The sequence below is a fragment of the Pristiophorus japonicus genome, chromosome 3 (genome assembly GCF_044704955.1).
Source record: "Pristiophorus japonicus isolate sPriJap1 chromosome 3, sPriJap1.hap1, whole genome shotgun sequence".
NCBI classification, from domain to species: Eukaryota; Metazoa; Chordata; class Chondrichthyes; family Pristiophoridae; genus Pristiophorus; species Pristiophorus japonicus.
Window position 1 is genome coordinate 163920200 of NC_091979.1, and position 23989 is coordinate 163944188.

The 23989-nt window shown below is 40.0% G+C and overlaps 1 protein-coding gene across 4 annotated transcripts in view; it reads left to right on the plus strand.

Moving 5' to 3' along the window:
* The window catches only part of pikfyve (phosphoinositide kinase, FYVE finger containing), a 215381-nt gene that overhangs the window by 126550 nt on the left and 64842 nt on the right, over window positions 1-23989 (plus strand). For 2 of the 4 annotated variants that reach the window (XM_070876033.1, XM_070876034.1), the window contains exons 12-22: window positions 4104-4271; window positions 5340-5402; window positions 6528-6657; window positions 7351-7531; window positions 7852-7926; window positions 8064-8171; window positions 8377-8517; window positions 9099-9225; window positions 10271-11499; window positions 16215-16315; window positions 21894-21965. In XM_070876033.1, the coding sequence (XP_070732134.1) occupies window positions 4104-4271; window positions 5340-5402; window positions 6528-6657; window positions 7351-7531; window positions 7852-7926; window positions 8064-8171; window positions 8377-8517; window positions 9099-9225; window positions 10271-11499; window positions 16215-16315; window positions 21894-21965 (2395 nt within the window). The remainder of the gene's footprint in view (window positions 1-4103; window positions 4272-5339; window positions 5403-6527; window positions 6658-7350; window positions 7532-7851; window positions 7927-8063; window positions 8172-8376; window positions 8518-9098; window positions 9226-10270; window positions 11500-16214; window positions 16316-21893; window positions 21966-23989) is intronic. The other 2 variants (XM_070876035.1, XM_070876036.1) reach the window with 2 other exon arrangements.

The following is a 23989-nucleotide window of genomic DNA, read 5'->3' on the forward strand; positions in this document are numbered from 1 at the left end:
GGAAAATGTTTTTTTATTGATTTAAAAAAAAAAATTTGTTTTGACTTATTGGTTGATTTATTGATGTATTTATCATTTATTATTGATGATGGCTCTTTATTTGTAAAACTGTGTTTAATGTTTGTAAACTTCCCTTTAACCTCCCCCCCACCATTCCCTACGCCTGATTTTCTAAGTGTAGGCAAGATTTTTTCTGAGCGCACAAAAATGTACACTCACTCCATTCTAAGTTTGTTTGGAGTAAGTTTTCACTGCTTAAACTTTCAAAACGGGCGTAAGTGGTCGGACACGCCCCCTTTTGGAAAAAAAATGTTCCAAACTGAAACTGTTCTAACCGACTAGAACCCGGAGCAAACTAAATGCCGAGAATTGAAATTTCTAAGATACTCCATTCTAAACCAGTTGCTCCAAAAAAACAGGAGCTACTCAAACCGAAACTTGGGCCCAAAGTTTTGGCCATTGTAGTCCTTTATATCTCACTACAGTTACTGGAATAGGTCCACACCTTACAGAATGAGTTCCTTATCAGTCCATTCTGTAGCCTACAGTCTTGACACAGGAAGGTATTCAAAAGTTTGGAGTAGTTGCAGCAATTGGCTTTTTGTATGACTAATAATTAATTAGATTTGAAACTGCAGCCAGTTTAGATTCGCTAGGATGGTAGGGTTTAAATGGGAGACACAAACTGGAAAGTATGCTGTGTTCTGGTGATGTAAATAGGAAAACCCATCAGAGTTTTCGTATTTGAGAATTTCTGGAAACATCAGTGATCAACATTTGGTACATGCGTAAGCTATATTTTTCCTTTATTTAAAAAGAAAACAAAAACTTGCCATGGAATAGCAAAGGGGCAGACAACTAATTTCATTAGACTTTTGCAACACAAAGAAATAGGGGGCAAAATTGCCCCTTTGCGCAGGGCCAGTTAGCGCTGTTAGCCGGCGCTACTGGAGCGCTAATGCGCCGAAATCTTATCGCCCTGTGCCGACCCTTTTGCACCCCGCAGGAGCAAGGTCAGCGCAGAGCGATGCCACCGATAGCTTCTCGGTGCGAGAAACTGTGGTGGCTATGGCGTCCCGGCCGCCCTTAAAGGGGAGGTGCCGCCACAGCGGTTGACTTTTCACCTTCCCTGATGGCCCAGTGGGCAGCACTGAATGTACTGCTCAGAATGCAGCATCCGTCCCCATGATGCGCCCTGCGAGCGCCACACAAACGGCGAAGGATGGGTTAGCACAGTCTCTTTTTTTTTTTGAACAGAGCCCAAATCGCACCGGGTACTGGTACATCCCGCAACAGCGTGACAAAATCTCCTCAATGAAATTACCACCACACCCAGCGCGGGGCAAATTCGGCCCTATATTGTTAATCACAATGTAATACAAAGCTTCAGGCTAATGTGTAACGTTATGACAATGCTAACTTTGAAACATGATTTTGAGAAATTGGGCAGAGAGGCTGTACAGTGCATTGGAATAATAGCAGCAATGGGCAGCGACGTGGCTAGACATGACTCAATTTAATTCCATACTCTGCTTCTGTGGAGTGGTGCTGAGAAGAGGGTAAGCAATTTCCCACATGAAGGGAGTGGAGTGGGCTGGGGGGAGGGGGTCATCAGGCCTCTTGCGTTCATTTCTTTGTAAATTACATGGGATGAAGAAGGGGCTATAGAGCAGGTCACTTTCCTAGTATTAACTGCTAGAGGTATTGTGGCCCAGGAAAATTAGAAAATAAGGAGCACTAAAGAATATTAAAACTGGTCTGCTGTGTGGGTGCAAGGCTTCCACTGTCGCTATATAAATATCAATGCAGTGGAGCGAACATGTAAGAATTTGTGCAGTAAAGTAATAGCCATTGAAATGTTCTGTTGGTAATATATTTACATTTTATGTGCTCCATTTCATAAATGATTTAAAAGTTTTTCTTACATTTGTAAGTGGGAGTTTATATTATTTAAAAAAAAAGGAAAATTGCCTTATGTAGCTTCTCTCGTACTTGAACACTATATATGTGTGTATGTTTGCTGTCCACCACTAAATTCTAACTTTGGTGAGTGGTGCTTGCTTTTCTTTACTGTGTGTGTATTTTTTCACTTCCTATTGTGTAATTGTGCACAATCAGTAAGATTCCTCTGTCCCATGTGTCGATTAGTACATTCCATTTATTAAAATTTGGAGATCAACCTCAGCAGAAATTACTTTAAGCACCCATCACAATCAGCACACTTGTAAGGGTCTGTTTTCCATGCAGCCAAGAGTTCAAATCAGTCCTTTTTGCACAAGATTATTTCTTTTCATAGGCAAGCGTTATTTCTAATACAGCATGGAATGTATTGCAAAATTAGTATACAGTGAGTATTATTTCATTAACTGACCAGTTTTGCAATTTGAGCATTGTTTTTGGTGAATGGTGGAAATGATGCATGCTGTATTTTATTGTGTGGTGTATTCATATTCTTTCTGTAGTTATTGGTCATAGTGGTGAGAACTTTTCATAAACTGTTATTTGTACTGTTTCATATATCCATTCCAGGACATTTATGTAAGCGATAGGAATTATTATTGCAAGTTTAACTTTTAAAAGGTGTTCTGTGTGTTCCTGTCCCTTCCCCCTCAAATGCTGTTTTGAATACTTCAAAGTGTAGATATTCTGCAAGAAGATGAGGGGGGAGAAGAGAAGAAGATGAGGGGGGAGAAGAGAAGAAGATGGGGGGGGAGAAGAGAAGAAGATGGGTGGGGGGGAGAGAAGAGAAGAAGATGGAGGGGGTGGAGAGAAGAGAAGAAAAGAAGATTGGGGGGCGGGGGGGGGGGGGGGGAAGAGAAAAGACGATGAAGAAGCCCCGCATGCAGCCGCTGCCACCGCCGCCGACTCTTCGGGCAGGGCCCGCCCCAGCGCGATGTGAGCGGACGGGCCCTGCTGATGACAACGACGACACCGACTGCCAGGAGTTCTTCGGGCGGGGCCTGCCCCAGCGAGAGGTCGGGCGGGCGGGCCCCGCTCCCAAGGTAAGATGTGCAGGCCACTCGGCCGGAGATAGGGGCAACGACCCTTCGGCCTGGGATAGGGTCGTCGCCCCGGAGACAGGACGCCGGCAGCTACTATGCACGCACGCAGCCTCCACTGTGCACGCGCGCAGCTGCCAGCACTGTTTTCGGCGCAGGGCTGTAGCTTCGCCCCCAGCAGCTCCAGCTGCGCAGTGCCGAGGTGGAATTGGGCCTACAGCTATCGGAGAATCGCGAGGTAAGTATTCAGCGCAATTTTTGTTCTATAAATTAGGTGGGCCTCTCCGATGTGCGCCGTTCCAGCGGGTGGCCGAAACTTGACCCCATTATAAAATTGCGCTATCAGTGTGAAGTATCGAGGAAGGAAAAAAAGAGCTGCAGAACTGTGGTAAAGCAGGAGAGCAACAAGAACGTGGATACCCACACTACATGATGACATTTTCATTTTATTTTCAGGTGCATAATCTGTTGAAGAAGAAAAGTATTATGACATAACAGCGATGATAAATCTTTTTGAAATTGTGCCATTCAGTGACAAAAAGTGTAGACTTACCAGATTGTTAAATGCCAACATCAGTGCGACTTCTCTCTCCCTGCTTCATGGTCTCTATATATAAATATATATATATATATATATATATCTCCCTGTTCTAGGTCAATAATGTTCCCATTCCAATTAGCTATGCGGGGTCATCTAAATGGAAATGTGTCCACGGTACAAGCCAATTGATATGCAAGCTTCACATGCGAGTATGACTTAATGTCATGGCATGCAAGAATCTTTGATTGCTGCCAAATCCCTTGGGCAAACTAAGATTTTTCAAATTCGGTTTCAAATTATTTGTAGGTTGTGTTTTCACGTTCCACTAGAATTAACCATGTTTGCAACTTTGAGCACCTGTGCCATAGGTTTGCCATCATTGTAATATAGGCTCCATTGGGTCACAACAGACTGATTTAGAATTGAATACCAAGTGGTTTAGTATTAAATTAAAAAAAAAAATACAAATACAAGCCATAATCTGGATTGGTACACAATTTGCATGTCATAAGCTGAAAGTGCTTTGCTTGAATTTCCACGAACACAGTCATAATTTTTTACAGGCTTTTCCAGCCCTAGCAAGCGTACATCAGTAAGCAGCTTTCAGTCAGTCGTGGACAGCGACTCTGCAGCTTCTATCAGCCTAAATGTGGAACTGGACAATGTCAACTTTCATATCAAGAAACATTCCAAGTACCCGTATGTCCCAACACATCCAGCAGATCAGAAAGGTATGGAAGGGAAAAAAAAAACACAATGAAGAAGCCAGTGGTAGGAATGAAGTTTGGTGCTTTAGTCCAATGTTTTGGATGAAAATAATGCCCAAGACTGGAAAATTAAGCAATGGCTGACTCCTCACAGTTAGTGTAGAGTTTTGAACCGTAGGTTTTACTTTGAGGAAAATTCCCTTTTTTACAAAAAAAAGTTGCTGTGCTTTTTATTGAACAAGTACCCGAATGCCTCTGAATACCGGGCTGTCTTTGCACCTTGGCTTGCCAATGAAACAGTCCTGATTATATTTTCCCTTTCTCTTCTTTTCCCACCCCCCCCCCCACAACCTTCATCACTGCCCCCTGTATTAAAAAAAATATATAAAATCATCAGTGCTGTAACATTTTCTCCCAGATTTCTGCATGATAACATTACAGTTCTTGTACCTGCTTTGCAGCTAGCTTTTGCATTATGACTGACCTAGCACTTTATGGATGCCATGCTGTTGTCTTTTTGCTATGCTGGATATCTACAAGTTATGTTGTGTCCCTGTTCTTGATCTTTTTCATATTTTCTTGGCCTGTCGATTTTAAACCATATCCCCTTATTCATTTACTTCACAGTGCTGCTGCTGTTCAAGTATCTCCTTGTATCTCAGCCTCCCTAAGCTAATGTTGTTGTTGCAAGACATCATAATTTGCTGAGTAATATGCATCTATTTAATTTTGGTATTTGAGTGTTTTCTCTTATCCTGTTCCTAGTTTTGTCTAGTCTGCTTTGTGTATGTGGTGCTTGTTGGTAGCTAACCTTTTCACACAAACCTTTGTTCAGAAGAGGATATTGTGGGACATAGACTAAATGATTTAGTATTTTACATTTTTGAATGCTACAGTTCTCAAAGATGGGATATGCAAACTTTGATTTTGTGTTGACAACTTGACTTAGTTTTACTACTGTTAAATTAATAAAAGTGCTGATTTTAATTCTAGTCGTAATTTTGTAGGCATGTTTACTGTGTATAACAAATCTACAGCTGCTTAGTGTTGCCACTTGCTAAACCATACCAATTTACCTAACTTGTTTGACAGAGTTCCTGGTATCTGAAGATGGAGTACAACAAATCATTGGTATAAGTGATGCTTTTATTAAAGGTAAGTAAAATGTTATATATAAAATTCATAAAGATATGAACTACAGAATGTTTTGTTGAAGGGGTCTGTAACCATGACACTGAACTTGCCTTAAATGGCTGGAAGATTTAAGTAAAGTTTGAAAGGTATACTGGTTGTTAGTATTGCATGTAAACTTAATTGGTCACATTCCCATCTCCGAGTCAGAGGATCGTGGGTTTAAGCCCACATCAGGGCTGTGCACTTAATCTAGGCTTGTACTGAGGGAAGTGACATTTTTTTAATTGAGGTTCGGTCTGCTTTTCAAATCAATATAATCGATCTTGTGGCACTATTCAACAAAATTCTCGCATTATCTTAAAGGACATGCCTCCAATGTCACCAAAAACGCAGGTTATCTGGTCATTCATTGCATTTGTTGTTTGACGAACTTCGCTATGCACAGTTGACTGCTGCATTTGCCTAATTAACAGCGACTGTACTTCAAAAGTAATTAATTAGTTGTGAAACACTTTAAAGCATCCTGAAGATTAGATGATATATAAATGTCAGTTCTTGCTTTTCTTATTAGTTGAGCCAAATGCCAGAACCAGATTACTTTTACGTAAAAAAACAAATTATAGATTTCATTGAGGATAATGTTTACTGTTGAATTCCATTAACTCCATTTAGAATGGTAGAACTAGAAATGAATGTTGACGAACAGTTAAGTATACATATGACAGCAAACACAGTAATGCCATATGAACACATTAAATGTTTGTCTGCTGATAGCAGCAGTAATTTCTAAACCTGGGTCATCCATTGTGCCTTTAGTTCAGTCACATTCCAAAATAAACTTAATGAGAATGGAAATTCTGTTGTGCTAGCCAGCCCATATTTTTAGCCAATTCACTTGAGTGGAGAGAAAATCATGGGCTGGTGAGCTTAGAAGCTGAATTTTTAAACCATTGTATCTGAAAAATATTGATGTGCAGTATCTAACTATATCCTGTGTATTTCTTAATCAGCAGCATAGTATAAGGTATACTGGGTAAACTTTATTTAAAATGTAATGGAAAAAAAAAATCAAGACCTTGATTTCTGCAATTTCCTTCTGAACTGATGAAAGATATGTTCTAAATTGTTCCTATACTTCACCTCCAGAATCTCTCTTTAATCGTCGGGTTGAAGAAAAATCCAAAGATCTTCTTTTTACACCCCTTGGGTGGCATCACAGCTCCCTGGAACACCTCAGGGAGGAAAATGGAGAGAAACTAGCAATGGAGAGACTACTGTAAGTGCATATATAAAAGCTGCAATGTGATCTATTGTAGCACTATTACAAATTTTCAAAGCAAAAGTTTGATTTGCTTAATTTGAGACAGAAGTATGAAATAGATTGGTTATTTAAGATATGTGTTACACAAAAATGCACCTTTTATGTTTAAAATGCACAAAGCACTGTTTAAAATACTTGGCAACTTTTCTATTCATTATAGAGAGAAACGGAAGATTGAATTTCATTAAAATGTTTTAAAAACTAATCAAATTTAACATCTACAAGATATCACACTTGCATTTAAAGTTGAGATGAGCAATAATATGTAATTTGTATAAAAGATTAGCCCCTGTATATGTGAAAAACAATAATTAATTTGCAGTTGTCTATTTTTGTCATTTTTATTTTGGACAGATTTAGGTGTTCAGAAAAATTTTATTTATATAGTATTTTGAAAACCAGAACTTGGGTTATATGACTATTTTAATAATTGCAAACATTTTAAACAGGAAACAGAACAATAATTGTTCTGCTGGCAAATATTTTGTATCTTGTATGTGCAGTTTTCAGTTCAAATTTACTTAACACTTGTAGCAAGAATGGAATGTGATCAATTTGAAAATTAATTGCTTCAGTTATTAAGTAGCATGTATGTTGGTTATAGCAGAAAATATACATGGACTTCTGTTTTCTAATTTTTTCACCCAGTTCGGCTAACCATAGTCATATGATGGCCTTGTTGCAGCAGCTGCTGTACAGTGAGTCTCTCTCACTATCCTGGAGAGACATCATAGTTCCTGTGGTCCGCCAGGTTGTACAGACTGTGCGTCCAGATGTCAAGAACAATGATGATGACATGGATATCCGTCAATTCGTTCATATAAAAAAGGTATCACCTGCTGAAGCTGATTCACATCTATACGCACACATTAGCATCCATGTGAAAAGTTGTGCTCAATTTACAAAGCTTCACGACAACACAATTGTCTATGGGTTTTTTTCCCAATGACAATCTACCTGCTGGAACTTCTAATTTCTTTTGTTTTACTCATTCCTTAACCTACTTGCCCCTTTAAAACAGGGGTGTAATGTTAGAATTAATTTTAAAATTAAAATAGTCTTTTATGATTCCAGATAAATTAAGTACATTTTCTTGCGAAATATGGAATGTATCCCAAGATTATACTTTATTTGCTCTTTCCTTTTCAGATACCTGGTGGTAAAAAGTTTGATTCTGCAGTTGTGAATGGGTTTGTTTGTACAAAAAACATTGCCCATAAAAAGGTGAGAATGAGCTTCAATCTCTCGCTAATTATCATTTACATTTCAATAGAGAGCAGTCATTGATGATCAGTTCATTATGCGGTTATGTTCACGCTCAGTAACATTCTTTCAATATAACTGATTCTGAAATTCTACAGATGAATTCTTACATAAAAAATCCAAAGATTCTGTTGTTGAAATGCTCCATTGAATACCTCTATCGAGAGGAGACCAAGTTTACATGCATAGATCCCATTGTTCTACAGGTTTGTGTTTCAAATTGTTAAATATTATTCATGAATTTACTTTGCTACTATTTTAAATACTAGTTTGCATCTGGATGCAAGTTATTTGATTATATTGCACCCAGCTAATGAGTAAGACAGTTTCAATTTGGTTCAGTGCTTCACTCTCATGTAGCATGGTTTATAAATACTGTACAGTAACGGTGACCCTCACTGTGGTAATTAGGAAAGAGAATTTCTGAAGAATTATGTGCAGCGAATAGTGGATGTTCGACCAAATCTGGTTCTTGTGGAAAAGACCGTTTCTCGCATCGCTCAAGATATGCTTCTGGAAAATGGCATCACCTTGGTTATTAATGTAAAGCCAGTGAGTACTACAATTTTTTTCTTTCAGCATTCAGTTTCTTGACTTCCTGTCAATACATTACAGACACACATTAATAAGACCTTCAATTTTGTGTTTATAAGAAGAGAAACCAACTGTTGTTAATGTCGCTCAAAATACATTTCATGATTTTGGTGTCACTGGTTCAATTTTCCAGTGATTTTGAAATTATGTAAACTTGATTCTTTTTTTGTATACTTTTTCAATTATATTTTGAACAACTTTACTGCAGTTTATCTATTACTATCTTATTCCTGTTGGTACTGTTTCATAATGATCAGGAGGAGGAATCCTGGCTGAATTTCTTCTGCCTAGTCCAAGGACACAGGTGAATATTAGAGCATACACACCGAACCACTGGGAAGGTCAGCAAGTTTAAAAAAAAGACTATTCTTTGAAAGTTTGAACAGACAGTTGTTTTACTAGCTTGACTTTTAGGAGGGGAATTGGGTGTGCCCAGTGCAGAAGATTGCAAATTGGTGAGGGTTAGGGATGTTGAAGTTTCAAAGTTTGTTTCTGTGCAAATCAATGACTACAAATATCCTGTTTGTTTATGTGCATAGCAAGTCTTGGACCGAGTGAGCCGCGTTACCCAGGGTGATTTGGTTATGTCGATGGACCAGCTTCTTACAAAGCCTCGCCTTGGAACGTGCCATAAATTTTTCCTTCAGCCATTTCAGCTACCTAACTGTAAGTAACTTCACATCATGCATCGACACATTTTCCCCCCTCTCCTGAAGGTGGGCTTGTGCTGGAATTCCATGGGGGCTGGACACATACGTGAGCTAGACATTGGTAGATTATTCAACCCCAGGGAGTTGTGGCAGTCGAGCCCTATTGTATGCTCACTTGACATGTCCTCTCTCACCCACACTCACCTACTGCATTTGGAGTGGGGTGTTATTGGGTAACGATTGAATATGGAAATCCTGCCTCTTTAAACACCCTGGATAGGAAGATACATTGTCAATTTAGTGGCTTCACTGCTGACATCAGCTAACTAGTAGACATGGGCCAGATATTGAACCGAAGGTTTTACTGATCTGCATATCTCGGTGCCGTTCAGGCAATACCCACAGAGCCATTATTTGCTTCTTTATTTCCCAATTTAGATAAGTTTAATTTAATTTAAAAAAACACTACATTTTAGTAGTACAATTGTGGAATTATTGTGGTTCATTGTATTCTATTATCATGTTCTGTTCGTAGTAAAATTGCAATACGCTTAATATTTTTTAATTGCCCTGCTTACAAATAGCAGAAACATTGTTTGTACTTGCATGTAAAATTAATTGTCACAATTAGCTAGCAATTTATAATTTTCTTGAGTAAGTGAATTGTTGGGGGGAAGCTACTTGTTAGTGATCAGTGGATGCTGCTTGCATACCAGAATTTTCAGTATTTGTAATCCAAATCATGCAATAAACAGCAAATATAGAAATTCACAGGATGTGGCACCATGCTAACTCTGAACTTAAATCCACATACAAATAGGATTTATGCCTTGCATAGTCAGATGATCTTTCACTCTACTGTGTAAGGCCCCATTCTGGATCACTTAGTATTTTGACGAAAGGCATCACTGAGACCCTAAGCAATACTAAAAAAAAATACAGTAAACAGGAAAGGCATCAGGTCAGAATGATAAGTGCTGGTGGCAATTTTATATGTGGATGACTGCAACAGATATGGTGTTTGAAAATGTCTTTAATTTATCTGCATTTTCCCCACCTAGGTCACACAAAGACACTCCTGTTTTTTGAAGGATGTGCCCAACATTTGGGCTGCACTGTAAAGCTGAGGGGTGCTTCAGAATATGAGCTGGCAAGGGTGAAAGAAATTCTCATATTCATGATCTGCGTAGCTTATCATTCTCAGCTGGAACTTTCATTCCTTATGGATGAGTTTGCAATGCCTCCAAGTTTATCTAAAAGTGGATCAATCCATTCCATTATTGATGGTGAGACTGCTGATAATTATGGACAAGACTTATTTAATGATGAGAAGGTTGGCAACCTTTCTAAAGACTCTGATGCTCCAATTGAAGGCATCTCCTTGATATCTGACTTTGCACTAGCTACTAGTTTTGACTGTTCAAAAGAAAATACACTTTGTGAGGAAGAAAAATTGCTGAGAAGAAGTGTTTCTCGTGAAAGTGTTTTTGTCAAACCTGAGGGTTCAACACCTGATAATGCCCCTCCAGATTTTGATGGCCCTTTTCTTGACCATCCTATGACGTCTTGTGTCCATACATCCATAATAGATTCACTGATATCTGAAAGTAAGAAAGACCAAACACCTCCAGACACTTATCATACGTTCTTACACGAGCAACCTAGATCGCTAAATGACTCTGATTCAGGACATGATCAGTCAGTGGGAAACGGGCCTAAACTTTTCCGAGATCCCCTTCAGGATGATACTGATCTGTTCATCACTGAACATGTTACTTCCTCGGAAGACAGGCTGAAATCCCATTCTGTTGCATTCAAGCAGGAACTGAAAGATGTCATTCTTTGCATATCTCCTTTCATTACTTTCAGAGAGCCTTTCCTATTGACTGAGAAAGGTATGAAATGTCCAACAAGAGATTACTTCCCAGAACAAGTCTATTGGTCCCCACTCTTACACAAAGATATTAAAGAAATAGAATGCAGGAGAAAGAAACAACTTCTGAAGGACTTGACAAACCTTCAGGGACTGAATGGGACTGTGCTGGCAAAGTCTACTCAGATTCTTCCATCACATGATTTGCTGAGTACCAGAATAACTCATTCCTTAGGAAGTAACCAAAGTTTGTCAAAACTATTAGCTGATTACAGAGCTCGAGGTGGTAGGATAAAGAACAAAGAAATAGATCCTTTTATGCAGAGCAAAGAGGACAGCAATAAAACAACCATGAAAGACGGGGAAGAGGAAATCCAGCGAGGTCAAACCCAGAATGAGTTAATGTGGGCATCAAAGGTAAGGGCGTCATTTTTTTTAAAAGCAGCTTTTTTAAGTCATTGGCTTAACTTCCTAATAGTCAGCTACCCAGTTTTGAAAAATATGCATTGAACACCAGCCAGATCCATGTCATTAAGCACTGAGATAATTACTTTTTTTGATCCCTGATAAAGCAATACGCCACACCACTCAAGGGGGTAATATGTTTTTAAATTTATGAATCATAAACTAACGAGCTAATTGAAACACTATTAGGTTTTGGGTACTTTTAGTTTCATATATTTTTATTGCTGCAAACTAATGGATAGTAACACTCTGTGCTGTATGTGGTATTTTTTCTTGTAGCTTGCATGAACTTATCCTGCAAAACAAATGCTATTTTGTTTTGGAAACACCTTCACTAATTTCACTGTTTTGAAATTGGGCTTTCTACAATATATTGAAATGGTTCATATTGTTCATAGATAACATGAAGGAGGCATGTTTAATTAAAATGAAAAAGAAAGTGAATAAGACAAGCATTGAAATGTTAAGGGTGGGCAGAGATGCTGAAGTAACCTGGAATATTATGTCCTGTTGAGATCATAGAATGTTGTTTGTCAGATAGAGTTAAACATAATGTGTGTTTTATTAAGGTGGTTATTGCAAGTTTTATAATAGACTAATTTTGGTGTGGATTTTGCGTGGATAATAACGGTGAGGCTCACCGCTAAAACTGGATAAATTGAGCAACTTCTGGCATCTGCACATCCACAGTTAAACTTGGAAATCTGGAAGTTGCTGTCAGAGGTACCCTGCTTCTCAACAGACTGCGCTGTTACAAACCTCGCCGATAGACTTGACACTGAATGAATGCAATAGCATGAATTTGGGGTACTTGCCCAGTAGTTTCCCACTAAAAATTGTTGAAAAAGTTAGGGCTGGTGCATTCAGAAGTAAGTGGATTTTTAACAGTGCGATAAGTGATAATTACTGCCAAACAACCTCTGCGGCCCTGAAATTTAAATTTCACAAGCACGGAGTCTTCTTCCTTCAGAAGTTAATTAGCATGGGAGATTTTGTCTGATATTTTTAAAACTTTTTCTGTCTGTATCTTTTATGTGTGTCTCCTCATCCCATCTGTATTTCCCAATCGTTATTCTGCTTTCTGTGCATGATTTAAATCTAATTTATACTTCCTGCTTTATATTTCCTGTATTAGACTTTGGGTGTCTGAGGATTCTTCAATCTTATTGGTTGAAGAGCCTAGTCATTACTAGTCCTGCTCACAGATCCCCTGTGGAGGGCGCCGCACTGGAACAGATGCTGGATTAGAGCAAGTCTGCTCTAAAATCCGCAAAAACTTTTAGGGAAGCTTTCAGCGAGGTGCTGACCACAAAATATAGATCATTGTGTTTTTTTTATTAATTCTTGTGGGTTTCTCTGACGAGGCCTATACCCAGTTGACCCAAGAAGGTGCTGGTAGTCCTTATTATTAAATTGATTCTTTACTAGGCCATTTAAGAGGCCATGTTGTGGTAGGACTGGATTCACATCTAGGCCAGATTGGATAAGGAGGCTGATTTCCTTCCCTAAAGGACATTCGTGATCCAGTTGGGTTTTTAAGAAAGTCTGACTGCTTCATTGTCACTTTTACTAATACTAGTTTTTTTATTTCCATAAGTTTCTAAACCAAATTCAAATTCTGAAACTGCCATGTTGGGATTTGAACTCGTGTTTTCTGGATTATTAGTCCAGTAACATAACAGTGTCCCTTGGTTGGTTGATGTAAGGGTACCAGCGGGACAAGGGTTAAAGTGCCGGTTCCTGCACCGACCCAGAAAGGAGGTAAAAGGCGCCTCTCCGACCTTGCACATTCCAGTACCAAGGCTCCAGAAAGTACTAATTCAATATGTACCAGGACACTAGATAACATTCCGGCAGGATACAATGGAAGAACCTAAACAGACATTGATGAGACCCTGTGAAGAGGCTCGAGGCAGTCTCACAGGCACCAAGGAGGATCAGCAAATTCGAACCTGATGAAGTCATCTTAGTAGGGTCTAAGGCTGCCTTGGGGTTTGTCAATCCAAAGTATTACTGATAAGGTAACCCAATTAGAGATCGGGGAGGGTCGTACCGAGGAGCGAAGGCGTCTGTGAAATGTTTAAATGATGTGTGATTTTGCTACACGGGGAGCATCTCCACTCACAGGAGGCTGTGATGAGAATTGTTCCCGGATGTCTGTAATTAAAGATCATTATACCTTGCCATCTGTCTCTGTCTGCTAACTTCGAGAACTGCTACGCGGGTTGGGGCGAGCGTCGACCCTCTATATCAGAGGGCCCGCTCGTAGGAGGAGAAGCCTTCCCATTTTCTCTCTACAATTGACTTCAGGGATCAGTGAGAAATATTCATTTTTGTCTTTTGCCAGTGACTGTTAAACAGACTGTGGCTTTTCATGCTTGCTTATATTGTATTAGTTTTATGTAACTGAAGGCATTGAACAATTGTAGTCGGGCTTAAAGCATCACCCTGAATGAAGGAAACCTTACATCTCAATTCAGTTCTCTGATTTGAACACATCATTTTAATAACCTGCAATCTCACTCAGAGAGGCCACAAGGATGGATGATGTGGGCAACAGGCAAGTCACTCAGCTCATTGGTGCATTGCTCTTGAGACTGAAGTTAACGTAATTTTATTGGGACAATACAGAGTATTACTCAATCTAACCCATGATAAAGCTGTTGTGGGAGTAGCTGATACTGAGTGTGGCAGGGGAAAAGATGAGCTCTTCTTTTCATGATAAAGGAGATTATAATTTGGCCGCCACAGTTGTAATCAAGGCTAACCATTTTTCAGAGGTGACAATGGTGCACAGTCTACATAGTTGGGAGGGCGTTGCAATTTATCAATGCCTGATAATATAGGTAAAATATTATGATCATGAATAAATTTCAGAGTTCATAGAAATAGAAATTTACAGCACGGAAGGAGGCCATTTCGGCCCATCGTGTCCGTGCCAGCCAATAAGAGGCTATCCAGCCTAATCCCACTTTCCAGCTCTAGGTCTGTAGCCCTGCAGGTTACAGCACTTCAGGTGCACATCCAAGCACTTTTTAAATGTGGTGAGGGTTTCTGCTTTCAGGCAGCGAGTTCCAGACCCCCACAACTCTCTGCGTGAATAAATTTCCCCTCAAATCCCCTCTAAACCTTCTACCAATTATTTAAATTTATGCCCCCCGGTTGTTGACCCCTCTGCTAAGGGAAATAGCCCCTTTCTATCCACTATATCTAGGCCCCTCAATGTTATACACCTCAATGAGGTCTCCCCTCAGCCTCCTCTGTTTCAAGGAAAACAAATCCAGACTATCCAATCTGTCCTCATAGCTAACGTTCTCCACTCCCGGCAACATCCTCGTAAATCTCCTCTAGCCTCTCCAGTGCAATCACATCCTTCTGTAATATGGTGACCAGAACTGTACGCAGTACTCTAGCTGTGGCCTAAACCCTCCACCCCCCTCCTGCTCTTGTATTCTATGCCTTGGCTAATAAAGGCAAGCATTCCATATGCCTTCTTAACCACCTTATCTACCTGGCCTCCTACTTTTGAGGGATCTGTGGATATGCACTCCAAGGTCCCTTTGTTCCTCTACACTTCTCAGTGTCCTACCATTTAGTGTGTATTCCCTTTCCTTGTTGGCGATCCCCAAATGCATTATTTCACACTTCTCCAGATTAAATTCCCATTTGCCACTGTTCTGCCCACCTGACCAGTTGATTGATATCTTCCTGCAGTCTATAGTTTTTTTTCTTCATTATCAACCACACAGCCGATTTTGGTATCATCTGCAAACTTCTTAATCATACCCTCTATGTTCAAGTCTAGATCATTGACGTATACCACAAAAAGCAAGGGACCTAGTACTGAGCCCTGCGGGACCCCACTGGAAACTGCCTTCCAGTCACAAAAACACCCATCTTACCATTACCCTCCTCTTCCTACATTTTTGAGCCAATTTTGTATCCAACTTGCCATTTTGCCATGGATCCCATGGGCTTTTATTTTCTCCTGACTTCAGTGACTCAGTGCACCAAATGTAGCTTCCAAAAAATGTGCAGCCATATTTATAAAATAAACTGATGCCATAATTTTTTTGACATACAGCAAGCAGCATTTTTCAGACTGAGATGGCATTATTGATTTTGTTCTCAGAACAACTTTCATTATATAAATATAAGTGTAACAAAGTTGTGGTTAAATTCTAACAACTGTCTTCGCTTCACCCACGCATAGGAAAAGTTGTGCCCAAAATATACATATTCTGAGTAACCACAGGGATCAAGAAACTAACCAAACAAAATGTCCCTTGCAGTCAGGCTGCTTTGGGAAAAGGTATTTTATGATATTACTAGGAGAAGCAACTATAAACTAAAGCTTTACACCTACATACATAAAACATGTCAATGAATTATTGGTTTTATATAATGACTGACCTGACGCTAAAATAATAATGACTTTGTCACTCAGTCCAGGCACCCATTGGATAAACACTGTGCGCAGTGGACCCAAAATTTGTACAAACAGCATGTGGAATGGCAAGCTATGAGTACTGAATTAATCACGGGTGTGAGCATGATGCTTTTTGCATTGTCATTTGTGTGTACAATGTATGTGAACAGTAGGAACTGATAAAGTATTTTTGACAGATGATAGGAATGTGTTTGTCAGATTTGTTTTTGTTTTTAAGGTGGACTGTTTGAGCCCTGCAAACCATCAGAAGCTTTGTGTTCTCTTCAGTAGTTCCTCTGTTCGGTCGAGTAATGCACCAAATCCATGTGTCAGTCCGTGGTGAGTTACCATTTTGCTTTCATTTTTTTTTTAAGTGTTTATATGTTTTAACACTGGTCCTGTAAATTTAGGTTCTACACTGGTTATTTGTGTCGTTTTTGTCCCCCTCCCTGCTCTAACATAACACCAAAGCTCATTGGTTCCCCTCCTCTTTTCTCCATTTGTCAGGGCAGACATGTTTTAATTTTTTCCAGTTTTTAATTAAGTTTGAATATTGGATATAACGTTCCAATAAAGAAAAATGCAGAAATTTGTTGTTGGGAAACTGAGGTTGAAAATCCATAAAAACTAAATTATTTGTTTTTGCATAAAATTCCATTATGCAGTGTACAAAGTTCTTGTCTGGTGCAAAATACCCTGTTTACTATGTATTGTCCAGTAAATAACATGGTAAAAACAAATCTTGTAATACCTTTGTACAAGTCATGTATTATAATCTTCTGTGTTTACAAAGATATGTATAAAACACCGACCTGTGATGTAATGCTCAATACTTGACATATACTCCACAAAATGAATACCCAGGCGGCAGTTGAAGATTGCAGCGCAGTTAAGAAGTTTGAATTCACTTTCCAGCTTCCTACTTCAGATGTATCTATTTATAGCACAGTATTTATAGCTTCAAAGTTGCTTAATTCAAATTATCTGACTAAATTCTCAATTTGTGTTACTTATTTTGTTAATTCAAAATATTGGATTTTTTTTTTAGCATAAAAATTGACTGACTTAAGTAGACTATATGGGCCCAAGTTTTGGCCTCGGTTGCTCCTGATTTTTTGGACAACTGGTGTAGAACGGAGTATCTTAGAAATTCAAATTTTCGGCATTTAGTTTGCTCCAGTTCTAGTCAGTTAGAACAGTTTCACTTTGTAACAGAATTTTTTTTCAAAAGTGGGCGTGTCCGGCCACTTACGCCTGTTTTCAAAGTTTCGGCAGTGAAAACTTACTCCAAACTAACTTAGAATGGAGTAAGTGAAGATTTTTGTACGCTGGAAAAAACCTTGTCTACACTTTAGAAAATCAGGCGTAGGGAATGGGGGAGGGGGGTTTAAAGGGAAGTTTACAAACATTAAACACTTCAGTTTTACAAATAAAGAGCCATCATCAATAATAAATGATAAAAACATCAATAAATCAACCAATAAACCAATCAAAAAAAATTAATAAGAAATAACTTTTTTAAAAAATCAATAAATAAAACATTTTCTACTTACCGACTGCAGCACCGGGAGCCCTCCAACAGCGTGCTGGGACGGTCCCCCCAGTGTGTCTCTGTCAGTGTCTCTATCTCTCTGTCTGTCTGTGTGTGTCTCACACTCTGTCTGTCAGTGTCTGTGTTTCTGACAGCAAGGGGAGGGGGAGGAGGGGTGGTGTAATGGGGGTGGGGGGTGAGGTGGGGGGGAGGGAAGGGGGGGGTGAGAGGGGGGGGGAGGGGTGAAGAGAAGGGAAGGGGGGAAGAGAGAGAAAGGAGAGGGAGGCTGAACAGGCTGGGCCCAAGACTTCGAGCTTAGACTTACCGGATTGACAGGTAGGTGGCGTCGGGTCCGGGGCGGTCTGGAGCGCGGCTCGGGGTGGGGGGGAGATCGGTCGGGAGCGGAGGTCGGTCGGGGCGGGGGAAGCGGAGGTCGGTGTGGGGGGGGGTGGGAGCGGGAGTCAAGTCGGGTCGGGAGGAGCCTTATGCACGCAGCCCCAGTGAGGCCATTCGGCCAGGGCTAGGGGGTGCGTGCTTCGGGTCCCTCCCACACAGTTTTGGGCGCCTGGAGCTACTGTACATGCGCGCCCACTAGCGCACATGTGCAGAGGTCCCGGCACTGTTTTCAGCGCAGGGACCTAGCTCCGCCCCCTACAGCTCCTGCTGCGCCGCGCCGAGGGCCAGAGGACCAGCAGGGAGCCGGAGAATCTGGAAGTTTTTTTTAGGCGCACTTTGTGGCGCGAAAAACTTGGGCCCTTTAATTCTATGCCCTCTGGTATTGACTCCAGTCTATCCAGTCCCCTCCGCCTCCTCTGTTCTAAAGAAAACAACTCCAGCCTATCCAATTGTTCCTCCTAGCTAAAATTCTCCAGTCCAGACAACATCCTTATAAATCTCCCCTGTACCTTCTCTAGTACAATCACATCTTTCCTGTAATGTGGTGACCAGAACTGCCACAGTACTTTAGCTATGGCCGAACTAGTGTTTTTATACAATTCAAGCATAACCTCCCTCCTCTTTTATTCTATGCCTCGGCTAATAAAGGAACGTATTCTGTATGCCGCCTTATAACCACCTTATCTACCTGTCCTACTACCTTCAGGAATCTCTGGGCATGTACTCCAAGGTCCCTCTCTTCCCCTACACTTCTCAGTGTCCTGCCATTTATTGTGTATTCCCTTGCCTTGTTAGCCCTCCTCAAATGTATTACCTCACATAAATTTCCAGATTGAATTCCATTTGCCACTGTTCTGCCCACTTGACCAGTTGATTGATACCTTCCTGCAGTCTACAGCTTTCTTCTTCTTTAACAACCACAAGGCCTACTTTTGTATCATCTGCAAACATCTTAATCATACCCCTACACTCAAGTCCAAATCATTGATTTATACCACAAAAAGCAAGGGACCTAGTACTGAGCCCTGCGGAACCCCACTGAGAACAGCCTTCCAGTGACAAAAACACCTATCGACCATAGAGGGCTTATAAAAAGGGAACAGCAATAATCATGGGTGATTTTAACCACCAATTGGACAAATCAAATAGGTTTGGGTAGCCCTGAGGAAGAGTTCATAGAGTGCATAAGGGATGGGTTCCTTGAGCAGTATGTAATGGAACCAACCAGGGGGCAGGCTATCTTAAATCCGGTCCTGTGTAATGAGACAGGATTAATAAACAATCTCCTAGTAAAGGATCCCCTTGGAATGAGTGATCAAAGCATGGTGGAATTTCAAATTCAGATGGAGGGTGAGAAAGTTGGATCTCAAACCAGCGTACTAAGCTTAAATAAAGGAGACTACAAAGGTATGAGGGCAGAGTTGGCTAAAGTGGACTGGGAAAATAGATTAAAGTGCAGTACAGTTGATGAACAGTGGCATACATTGAACTCTCAAGAAAAATATATTCCAGTGAGGAGGAAAGGGTGTAACTAAAAAAATGTGTGGCTAATTAAAGAAATAAAGGACGGTATCCAATTAAAAAGGGTATACAAAGTGGCCAAAACAAGTGGGAGGACAGAAGATTGGGAAGCTTTTAAAAGCCAGCAAAGAATGACTAAAAAAAATTGAAGAAAGGGAAGATAGACGCTGAAAGTAAACTAGCACAAAATATAAAAACAGATAGCAAGAGTTTCTATAGGTATAGAAAAAGGAAAAGAGTGGCTAAAGTAAATGTTGGTCCCTTAGAAGATGAGAACAGGGAATTAATAATAGGGAACATGGAGATGGCAGAAACTCTGAACAAATATTTTGTATAAGTCTTTACGATAGAGGACACGAATAATTTCCCAACAGTGGATAGTCAAGGGGCTATGGGGGGGCAGGGGAGGAACTTAACACAATCACGATCACTAAGGAGGTGGTACTCGGTAAGATAATGGAACTACAGGCGAATAAATCCCCTGGACCTGATGGCTTGCATTTTAGGGTCTTAAGAGAAGTCGTGGCAGGGATAATGGATGCATTGGTTGTAATTTACCAAAATTCCCTGGATTCTGGGGAGGTCCCAGCAGATTGGAAAACTGCAAATGTAACGTCCCTATTTTTTAAAAAAAGGAGGCAGACAAAAAACAGGAAACTATGGACCAGTTAGCCTAACATCTGTGGTTGGGAAAATGTTGGAGTCCATTATTAAAGAAGCAGTAGCAGGACATTTGGAAAAACATAATCAAGTCAGGCAGAATCAGCATGGATTTATGAAGGGCAAGTCATGTTTGACAAATTTGCTGGAATTCTTTGAGGATGTAACGAACAGGGTGGATAAAGGGGAACCAGTGGATGTGGTGTATTTGGACTTCCAGAAGGCATTTGACAAGGTGCCACATAAAAGATTACTGTGCAACATAAAAGTTCACGGGGTTGGGGGTAATATATCAGCATAGATAGAGGATTGGCTAACTAACAGAAAACAGAGAGTTGGGATAAATGGTTCATTCTCGGGTTGGCAATCAGTAACTAGTGGGGTGCCGCAAGGATCAGTGCTGGGATCCCAACTATTTACAATCTATATTAACAACTTGAAAGAAGGGACCGAGTGTAACATAGCCAAGTTTGCTGACTATACAAAGATGGGAGGAAAAGCAATGTGGGAGTAGGACACACAAAATCTGCAAAAGGACATAGACAGGCTAAGTGAGTGGGCAAAAATTTGGCAGATGGAGTATAATGTTGGAAACTGAGGTTATGCACCTTTGCAGAAAAAAAATCAAAGAGCAAGTTGTTATTTAAATGGAGAAAAATTGCAAAGTGCTGCAGTACAGTGGGACCTGGGGGCACTTGTGCATGAAACACAAAAGGTTAGTATGCAGGTACAAGTGATCAGGAAGGCCAATGGAATTTTGGCCTTTATTGCAAAGGGGATGGAGTATAAAAGCAGGGAAGTCTTGCTACAGCTGTACAGGGTATTGGTGAGGCCACACCTGGAATACTGTGTACAGTTTTGGTTACCATATTTAAGAAAGGATATACTTGCTTTGGAGGCAGTTCAGAAAAGGTTCACTAGGTTGATTCCAGAGATGAGGGGGTGACTTATGAGGAAAGGTTGAGTAGGTTGGGCCTCTACTCATTGGAATTCAGAAGAATGAGAGGTGATCTTACCAAAACGTATAAGATTATCAGGGGGCTTGACCAGGTGGATGCAGAGAGGATGTTTCCATGGATAGAGTAGATTAGAACTACGGGGCATAATTTTAGAATAAGGGGCCGCCCATTTAAAACTGAGATGAGAAATTTCTTCTCGGAGGGTTGTAAATCTGTGGAATTCGCTGCCTCAGAGAGCTGTGGAAGTTGGGTCATTGAATAAATTTAAGACATAGATAGACAGTTTCTTAACCGATAAGGGATTAAGGGGTTATGGGGAGTGGGCAGGGAAGTGGACCCGAGTCCATGATCGGATCACCCATGATCGTATTAAAAGGCGGAGCAGGCTCGAGGGGCTGTATTGGCCTACTCCTGTTCCAATTTCTTATGTTCTTGTACCCTTTGCTTCCTGCCTCTGAGCCAATTTTGGATCCAATTGCCATTTTTCCTTGGATCCCATGGGCTTTTGTTTTTGTGACCAATCTGCCATGTGGGACCTTATCAAATGCCTTGCAAAAATCCATAGAGACGACATCAAACGCACTACCCGTATCGACTCTCCTTGTTGCCGCCTCAAAATATTCAATCAAATTAGTCATACACTACCTTTTGTCGAGACACGATTTCTCTGAGAAGTCATTTACTGCCACACTGTTGTGCATTGCCAAAAATAACAGTGCTTTGAATGGTTTCAATATGGATTTAAGTATACACTTGAAGGATTACTATTTTATATGCATGATTAATACAGACTTTATTTTGTCAAATATGTTTTTATTATGATTATTAATTGTGATGGTTGTACCTTTAGGATCGTCACAATGGAATTTTATGGGAAAAATGATCTGACTTTGGGAATATTTTTAGAAAGATATTGCTTTAGGTGAGTGCAGTGGTTCTCCACTAATTTTACAGATAAACCTTTGACTTTTATTCCAGAAAAATACAGCCATTTAGATTGGATTTTTTAATTCTAGGTAAAGTCTGCCCTCAAGCATCCAAACACAAGAGCTTAAAATGGTGTCTGAAACTGAAGTTTCATTGGTCCATATATTCCCAGTATCCAGTTCATGTGCTTGGTTCCTTTTTTAAATTAACAAACTGTTAATTATGCAGCATTCAAAATGCTCATCTATATGTTTGTCGCCAATGTATAACTGATTATTAGTTTTATCACTACTACTTTGACTTTAATAACTTGACAGTTGATAAATGCTTTTAACAGATATATCATAAGAGAGCAGTCTGATCAGAACAGGCATTAAAACGGAGAAAATCCTTTGTTTCTGGAATTCAAGTACAATTTAATCATCTTTGCTGAAAGACATGAAAATGTGGACTGGAGTATGGGACAAGACATATACAAAATTAACAGGCCTTGAGATCAGATATTAAGGACGAGGTACCTAGTCCTGGGTATCTGATTCAGTCTTTCCTTTGGTTGTGAACACACACAAATTTAAAACAAAACAGAGGTGAATACAATCGGTTGGGTTACTAAAACAGAAGGCTGCAATCGTCACTGATGATGAGACGGTATTTATAGCAAACTCAAATTTGTAACCGGTTCCCTGCTATTTGTATAGCCTAGCCACCCAAAGCATTAACGCAGTGGCATGCAGTGTTATCTGGAGCCAAGTGGAAAGAATCCCAGACTTTGTAATAGGCCCACTCATCCAGGTCCCATTAATGAGCCATACTTTTTTGTTCGCCACTTACCACAGATGATCAAATAAGCTCTGAACCTGTGTTGTTGTAACCATCAAGATGATAACTGGAAAGCAATTTATCAAGGTTCAATATACACAATGAATTTTACTTAATACCTTACTATGGTCCTAAATAAATCAATTACCAACATAATTCTAGTGTTAAGTCACTTAAGATCTGTTGTTAAGTTGTCGCCTAAATTGCTGTTGATTCAAAATTACTCTTGGGATTAAGGGGATTCTCGAATCCACTTTAAACCATAACCCAACCAAGTTTTAGCTATTTTTGCAATTCTTTAATGAGCTCCATTTGTGCTGCTATAGATATCCGAAACTCTACAGTCTTATAAATGACTACTGCGTATTAATGAACAATTCTGCCTGTGACCTCTATTCATTGTTCAGCTGATGCCTCATAAATTCAGCAATTCCTGGGTATATACCTTCATTCTATTTTTAGACTATGGTCTGTTAACTGTTAAATTATGGTGTAATTGATTTGTTTTAAGATATTTTATTTGTGTTTGTATGCAAATTTTTTTTAAATTAGTTTTTTTTATGTAAAGGGACTGGGTTGTTGGGCCTAATTTTCCTATTCTTAAAAATTATTTTTTACAGTACCTTTATATTTGCAGTTACCAGTTATGGTTTAAGAGATAACCAGTGTTTGGTTGAAGTTCTTTTGTGGTCTTTGTTAGTGGTTCAGTTTCTGAATTATATTTTCATGCAGGACTTCCTCAAATGAACAAAATATCTCGAAACATTCTTACCTGTTAATAAAGCATTGTTTACAACACAGTGGGAAGTTGTTGTAGCTAATTGGTCAGAATGACTCAAGTGATTTGTTTCTTTAAAACAAATTATTAAAATTTACTTCACGAACAAGGAGAGGCAATATAAACTAAATTCTAAAGGGGGTACAGGAACAGAGAGAGCTGGGGGTATATGTGCACAAATCGTTGATGGCAGGGCAGGTTGAGAGAGCTGTTTTTTAAAAAAAAATATATCGTTTTTTCACTTACCCGGGGAGGCGAGCCCTGAGGGGCTCTCTCTTCAGGTCCGAAGCGGCCGGGTGTGACCCGCTCCGGGGACAGTGGCAGGTGGGGAGTTTGACCTGTCACACTGTAACGCAGGTGTCCGAAGGCGAGCTCAGGGACTTTATAAACAGAGGCATAGAGTACAAAAGCAAGTAAGAAAC